Consider the following 7735-nt stretch of genomic DNA (forward strand, 5'->3'; position numbering starts at 1 on the left):
CCTTTTCTACTCTAGCCCTCCCATTTCCCTTTGGATCTCCACAAGCAGCCAGTGAATTTTACAAAAACTAGACTTCTCTCCCCTATTTAAAACTCTCCACTGACTTCCCACTGGACTCAATAAAATCCAAACCCATTTCTAAGGCCGTCCCAGTATCTGTCCATTTATCCGACCTGCTCCCCTACAACTCTCTCCACCGCCTGCTAGCTCCACTGCTTCAGCCTGTCCCTCGAACACGGTCAGGCTCAGGCTCTTGGTTCGCTGGCACTGGGACGCTCATTTGCAGCCCTCCTAGACTTACCTTCTCCTAGAACACAGCACCCAGTACCGTACAGAAGCAAGCATGTTCAACAGCCTTACTCTTGGGTCGCCCTAGGGTTCCAACGCACTCAACAGCGATTAAGTCGAGGAATCGCTTCCAACGGCACAGTCGAAAGCACAGGCTCTGGAATCGGACGGCTTATTACATGTGTGTGGCACAAGTAAGCTGGCCTTTATACCTAGGAGCTCTACGTGGATAAAGTAGCTCTAGCTACCCTTTCTAAGCTGGAAGACAGATGAGCATGTTAAATAGACACTCAAGGAAATGCCAAGGGGCGCTCAAACGCTAACACAGCAAGGTCTTACTTGAAGAAGGTGGGGAAAAGCGGAGACAGCTGCGCAAAGACGCAAAGGGAGCAACGCGCTAGAAGGCGCGGGCGCCTCGGGGCCACAGGCCTCCGCCCCGCAGACGCCCCGATAACCGCCCTCCGGCCCCGCCGCCTTCCGCCACCACCTGGGGGACTTCATAAATGAGTCACCTTGCAGGCCGCACCATGGTCCCCTTCAAGAGTGTGAACTTGCGCCTGTCAGGGTCTTGTCCGCACCGGTGGGGTTTCCAATTCCCGCCTAAAAACAGACAAGGTGCGCCCCGCCCCAGTGCCGCCCGTCCTCCAATCGCTGCCCAGCAGCCTGCGCCGGCGCATGCGCTCTAAGAAGAGAGCGCTTGACCACGCCCCTGGCACAGCACGCTTTTCCGTTTCCGGTGGCCCAGACCCCAGTTTATGCAGAACTCAGTTTGTGTCTTCCTGCTGCACTTTCGTCATAGCAGCAGAGTTCGTGCCGACTCTGAAACAAGCAATAAGGGTAGACGTACATCTTATTGAACTAAAATGATTAAACTCTGATAGACTGGAACAAACAGGCATTTTGAGTGAGGCGATTTCTACACGGTGCGCAAAAAGACTAAAAGACGTGAGCGAATCTGTTGTGGAGGAACTGCTGGTTGAAAAACAAGTCCGCAAGTCCCGTGATGTCTCGCGGCGCCCGAGTCTGTGACAGCTCCGAGGGCTCCGAGCGCTTCTTAATTAACAAGGTAGGCCCACCCCAGGAGCAAAGACCCCGCGGGCCGAAACCTTCGAGTGAAGGCGGTACTCCACGCGGCGGGCTCTCGGCCCGCAGTCGGCCTTGGCCTCCTTGGCTGCTGTCAGCCTCACGTCTCTGCCCACTTGGCTGTAGGAACTCGGTCCTGTCCTCCTGCCGTCCCTTGTTAGAAACCTCTGATTTTCACAGCTGCTAAAGCTCCGACAAGGCTTCGGGATAGACCGTTACCCAGAAAAGCGAGTGCTTGTCGACACACCACGGGACGGAGTGCTGATAGGATTGGGTTTACTGAAAGTGATTAATCCAAACTACGTTAGACCATTGAAAACTCATATTTCTGCAACGGTTAGTCCTCCGCTACGATGCGTCTTTACTACTGATTTTACTGTGTAAACTGGGTAGCCTGTAATTTTTATACTGGCGTGTTTAGATGGCTTATTTTGTTATTGCTGGCTTCCATTTATTGATCACTTTTGTCACTTTCTTAGGATTTATGTTTTGATTGTCCTATCTCCAAAGGACAGTTCGGCAATAAGTGTCAGCTACTTGAATGATGGAGCTGTTTGTTAGCTCTCGCCTTTCTATCCCTAGCATCCTGCCGGGCATACAGAATAGAATAGTTCAGAATTCTTCGTATTTCAAGTGAACTTTTCTAATGGGAGGAAAAATAGAGCGTGTTAGTCGTCTTGGTTCAGATAAGTACAGGCAATGAGAACTTGTGATGGGTCCCAGTAGAAAGCTGGAGCAGGCTTTCTAAAGGGGTGTTGTCTACAGTGAGACTGAAAGAACAAGAAGCTGCTGTCCAAAAATAATGAAGAGCAGCAACAGTGCTGTGGGGAAAGGAAAAGTCACTGAAGCTTAAAAGTGAAAAGAGAAGTTTGGTATTGACACATGTCCAGTATGATTAGAAATTAAAAGTAATCTATATGTGTGCTGATAAGGAGGAATGCAGATGCACCTGCAGAAGATTCTGGGGATGTAAACTGAGGTAAGGGATTTGCATTTTATTGAGAGCAATCGCTAATACAGAAAGGGTTTAAAGAGATGAGCAATATGATCAGATAAGTGTATTTCTTTTCAGAAGAAAGAAGATTGTGACTTATTGTCCAGAATGGTATAAGAACTGATTTCCTGAGGGAAAGCCTATCAACAGGGAGTCCAGTTAAGAGACTGATGAATAAATCTTTACTTGATTTTGATTCTTTTTGAAATGTCCATTTTTCCCTGCAATGGATGTCCTACCCTTTCTATGTTCTGTATACCTTATTCCCACGTAGGAGGTCTTCTAACACTTTAAGTTCCTCCTATTAGATCTTATGACCCCAGCCTCTCAGATCTCCAAGATCACCACTTGGTTCCTGCTATATTTCTTTGATTTTTGAAATATAGTTCACTAACTGTTTCATAAGCTCTATATCTATCCACATATGGCTTTCCTAAAAATCCTTTTGTCTTTCTCTTTTTATTCCTTTCCTGGTATTCATAACCCTTCCTAGGAATAGAAAGTCCTCTATGATCTCAGTTCTTTCCCTTCAATGAAGTCTAAAAAAAAACTTTTCATTGAAAAGAAGAATCAACACTTTGTTTACATCATGAAGATGGAAGCTGGAGTAACACTAGAAAAGACTACAAAAAGTTACTTAGAGTCACACAAATGAAATCTGAGTGATGGAATGATTTTTAAAAATGATACAGGAATGATTAGACATCTTATTTCTTTCTTTCTTTTTTTCTTGGCACAGGGTATTTAGTACAGGGTCTCATTATGTAGCTTGAACTTGTAGTGATCCTCCTGTTGCAGCCTCCCCAGCTCTGGGATTACAGGCATGTGCCACCACACCGGGTCTTGGTGCCTGGGTTGGCACACCCTGGGCAGGGGCCAGCACAATATATTGTACTGGGGATCAGACCCAAGTTCTTGCCCTTGGCTAGGCAGGCGTTTAGACTGCTGATCTATCTCCACAGCCCTAGACATCCTCTTTCTTATGGATTTATAACTTAATGCTTTGTTTTGTTCTGTAGAAATCCTACCAAGAAATATGAAGAAAAGTCGAGAAAGGTTCTGCAACAAAGAAAGAGAATTTGTGTATGCATTCAAAGTAGGAAATGAATGCTTTGAACTAAGGGTGCCCCTTCTATTTCCTGTTCAAGAGAACCCCAGTCATTTGCATGGACGTTTGATGCTGCTGCACAATTTGCCATGCTTCATAGAAAATGGTGAGGACTGATTTGTTTTAATTGCTACCATTTTATTTTCATATGAACTCTGTTGCCATCAAAAGTTTTCTGTTACAAAGCATAAAATCTGAAAGACATTGGAAACGAAATAAATAAAACATAACCACTCCTACAAGTAAAACAAAACCACTGCTACACTCCAGAACATTGTTAGTAATTTCCTATAATCCTTATATTTGTTTATAAGCAATTTAGTATAAAAATTAAAATATATAGTGAAAACTTCGTTGCATTATGTAAAAGAAAGCTCTTAACCTCTGAACCAAGTTAGACAGATCATAGACATTTCAGGTATCACTAATTATAGTATCATAGAATTATATTGCTGAATTGGTTACCCTTTTAATGATCCAGTTTTCAATTTTGAGGTAGGAGTACTAATCTTTCAACAATCTTTGTCTACCTTAATTAGTTCCACAAAGTGGTTTGTAGTAAGCTATTCTAAAAGGTCTATATTCTATCTCAAAGACTGGGAAAACAATTTTAACTGAAAAAAAATGTCCATCATGGAAGTTTGGAATTCTCAGCACAAGAATTTCCTAGCACAGTCACATCACATTAACAAGCAAACCTGACATGAAGAGGTCAGTTATTTGCCAAAGGTGGCAATGCTTAAAATCGTGGTCCTTCACCAGTGCCCAGGTGTCAGCTAGGGATTATTAGAGATGAGGCATCTGCTCCCACTCGTTCCTCCAAGTTAGGCACCCTAGGGTGGTGCTACAGCAAGCCTGTCATCAAGGAACTGGTGCACACTGGAGATTGTGAGCCACTGGTCTAAAGTCACAAACTGTGACAGCGAAGCCAGAGCCTACTGTAGGTGTCCTGATTCCTTACCTGGTGCGTCCTCCACTGTGTCAGTCCCTGAATAGAATCTAAAACCAAATTACAAATATTCTAAATCAATTTCAGTATCATCCATTTCTCTTTCAAATTTAAAAGATGTGATTATAGGCTTTAAAGTTTTTCACTTATGAACAGTAACCTTCAGACTCTTAAAATCCACAGGTGTTTCTTTAGGTCCATATGTCACAGCTAAGGATTTTGATATTTTCTATGTAATAACTATACTAAAAATAATAATTATGAAATTAGCTAAATGTTCTATGTTGATTTTACTTTAATTGAAGATTCTCTGAGGGGAATTAGCTTCACACTGGAATGCCTGAGCCAGGTAAAATACCTTCTTTTTACATCTAGGTTGTATTAATAATGTCATTCATTGTCCCTGTTACAGACCTAAAAGCATCTCTGAGCCAATTTATAGAAGAAGAATCCCTCCAAGATTATGATGGAGATGCTGAAGCAGCCTTGGAAGCTGTGAAATCGGGTGAAGTAGATTTACATCAGCTGGCAAGTACGTGGGCCAAAGCCTATGCCGAGGTAAGAGAGGAGGTCAGGTTGTGTGTGTCACGTATATTTGTCATGTGGATGAGGATTTTTAAATTGTTAAATGTTGAAACTCATAGGATCTTTTTTTCTCTACATACCAATTATGTACAATGTATGTTACTATTGCTGTGCTGCTTCCCTATGTCAGTATGAGTGTGTAAACTAAATATGGCCGGGTGTAATGGCACATACTTGTAAGCCCAACACTGTGGAAGGCTGAGGCAGATGGATTGTAAGTTGGAGCCTACCCTGGGCAATGTAGCAAGACCCTGTTGCAGATTTTTTTAAAAATTTATTTATTTTAGGTTGATATTATAAAATTAATTAAGGTAATGGCATGGGTTAATAGAAACAGCAAAGAACCAAAGAATTAAATTGCTAGCTGTGTCAAACCCCAACTAAAACCCAGAAGTGTCTAAAGTATTCATTCACTAACTAAAAGTGCAAAAAAGACAAGACACCAGGTATAACAGAGTACTGCAAAACAACTGGCAATTTTCAGTGATCAAAATTGTGGATTTTGCATTTTGTATCCTCTTCTCAGTCAAGAAAAAAATTCTTTTTAAGTGTTATATAACATACATGTTAAACAAGGTAAATTATAAACTTGTGATAGTGGCCATAAATACATTATCTTACATGTTTCTCATAGGTTGGTTATGCTATCTACATAGTATGAAACTATTAAGGTAACAAAGAATAAACAAAAAATACATGTCAGCTGTATGATAACATACAAGTGATACTCCCACATACCTACACTAAAAAATTACATAATACTATCAAAAATATTTTTAAAAACTACACACTTGAGGGCCAGGGATGTACCTCAGCGACATAAGTGCCTACCTGGCAAGCACAAAGTCCCAAGTTTGATCCCCAGTACTGAAAAAATCAAAACAAAAGACTGCATAGTTTAATAAATAAATTCAGGAAAGAATGATAATACTGAGAACCAAGACTTTCAGAGATTTCAAGTCATGCTTTTTTCCCCAGTTGATCTACATATCATCAACTAAATTTTCAAAAGTTTGTTCTAAGCTAACATTACTTGTAAATGCCACACATTTATTACTTCATACATTTACTTTCTACCTCATAAAAGACCTGTGATAAACATCTAAAATGTTCAGGCATAACACATTTGAGGTGAAACTGGATGAAATATTGATTTTTTTTTTAACTATTACCTCGGGGTTTTTTTTGTTTTTTTTTTTTAATTTATGTATTTGGTATAGAAGTTCGGTACACAGCTCCGATTTGTGGTGATCCTTCTGGCGCAGCCTCCCCAGTGCTGAGATTATAGGTATGCACCACCATGCCTGGTTTCAATGGCAGGCTCACTGTGGAACTGGCATGGCCTGGGGTTCCGGAGATCAAACCTGGGTCCTTGCGCTTGCCAGGCAGGCACTTAGACTGCTGAGCTATCTTCCCAGCCCCACGTGAAGTGTTTGAGTGTTGCAAATTTATTCAACTAATCAAACACAATAAAAATCAAAATGGCACAGCATATATTGTACATAAATAAAAAAACAACTGTATGTGTAACAGAAAGACACAGCAGGGGCACATTAAACCAAAACTAGCTGAGTATGTACAGGATGACTGTCTACTGCATAGTAAATAAACTTAGACCAGTTCCAAGTGATACAAGATAATGGAGAGGTGGCCATGCAGGCGCAGCCTGAGCTTCCTGCCAACCTTTACCATGAAGCTGTGAAGGGATGCGAGAGGAAGCGAGTGGATGAGCTGGAAGTCCTCGGCCACTCGGGCTGCTTGGGGTCTGCCGTGTCTGGCACTGAGCAGTTATTGATCATTTCCTCAAGTGTTCAGATGCAAGTTGTGCACGCAAGTGCCTTCAGTTACAAAGTGAACTTCATGAGAAATTGAAGCATAAACTGAAATGCAGCTGAGTGTTTACATACCCAGTGATGCTGGTTTTTCATGTTCTTTTAAAGTTAAAAAAGGGGACAAAAAAGGTGTGTGTGGAAGGAGGAGCAGTTACTAAAGCCAGCAGAGAGATGGATTATACAATTATCTGGTATGATATAGAGAAATCTCATTAAGTTGGGGTTTTTACAAAATACTGTTTTCCAGCATGAAAATCACAAAGGTTTATTTTGTGAAAAAATCTACTAGGTATACTGTGGTTGCCAATTAGGAGAACGTCCAATGCATCCCCCTTCTCCAAACAGACTAAAGCTCTATCTTACATGATTTCTCAGAATCCTTTGGGCTGACACTGAAGATTGTAATAACTCAAAGCACTCAAATATGTAAGTGTTTATTCTTATTTTTTTTAAAATTATTTTTTCTTCATATTCTGTAGGGACTTAAAGTTTAATGTATCAATACTTGATGGAAAATACCTGTTCCATGTTATGCCTAAGATGTTTGGTATTTAAACAGATAGTTAGGGTAAACCGAACTCTGTACGTTGCAGAGTAATAATAAGCTTCTCTTCTGGAAGGTTAGCAACCTAAGTTTGCAGATCAAAAATTGGAGAAAAGGAAAGACTGCAAGGTCAGCCAACATTTTGGCCCTAGCCTTTCAAGGTCAGTGAAGACTCAGGACAGTGGAGAACCTGTACTGTAATATCATGTAACCCAGTTGTGCCCCAAAATTTTCTGATTGAGGAGATTGTGGAGCCACAGAGGAATGTGATCGATGATGTACAGTGTGCCTAAGGAGAGTCTCATGGAGAGAAAACATTCTCTCAGGCTTTCACAGAGAGCAAATTGGTCAA

At 41.4% G+C, this 7735-nt stretch overlaps 2 protein-coding genes across 5 annotated transcripts in view; one reads left to right on the top strand and one right to left on the bottom strand.

The window, feature by feature from the left end:
• Positions 1–911, bottom strand: part of Rad51ap1 (RAD51 associated protein 1) — a gene marked incomplete at its 3' end in the record, with an annotated part of 28945 nt that extends 28034 nt beyond the window's left edge. Inside the window, exon 1 of the mRNA XM_023703770.1 lies at positions 801–911. Coding sequence (XP_023559538.1) covers positions 801–817 — 17 coding nt within the window. The remainder of the gene's footprint in view (positions 1–800) is intronic.
• A 211-nt stretch (positions 912–1122) lies between these two features.
• Positions 1123–7735, top strand: part of CUNH12orf4 (chromosome unknown C12orf4 homolog) — a 50721-nt gene continuing 44108 nt past the window's right edge. The window contains exons 1-4 of one of the 4 annotated variants that reach the window (XM_023703758.1): positions 1123–1354; positions 1552–1707; positions 3385–3579; positions 4835–4980. In XM_023703758.1, coding sequence (XP_023559526.1) covers positions 3402–3579; positions 4835–4980 — 324 coding nt within the window. In that variant the 5' untranslated portion in view covers positions 1123–1354; positions 1552–1707; positions 3385–3401. Of the gene's footprint in view, positions 1708–3384; positions 3580–4834; positions 4981–7735 lie in introns of all 4 variants that reach the window. The other 3 variants (XM_004643569.3, XM_023703759.1, XM_023703760.1) reach the window with 3 other exon arrangements.

Source organism: Octodon degus, unplaced genomic scaffold, assembly GCF_000260255.1.
Source record: "Octodon degus isolate 3935 unplaced genomic scaffold, OctDeg1.0 scaffold00178, whole genome shotgun sequence".
Taxonomy (NCBI): domain Eukaryota; kingdom Metazoa; phylum Chordata; class Mammalia; order Rodentia; family Octodontidae; genus Octodon; species Octodon degus.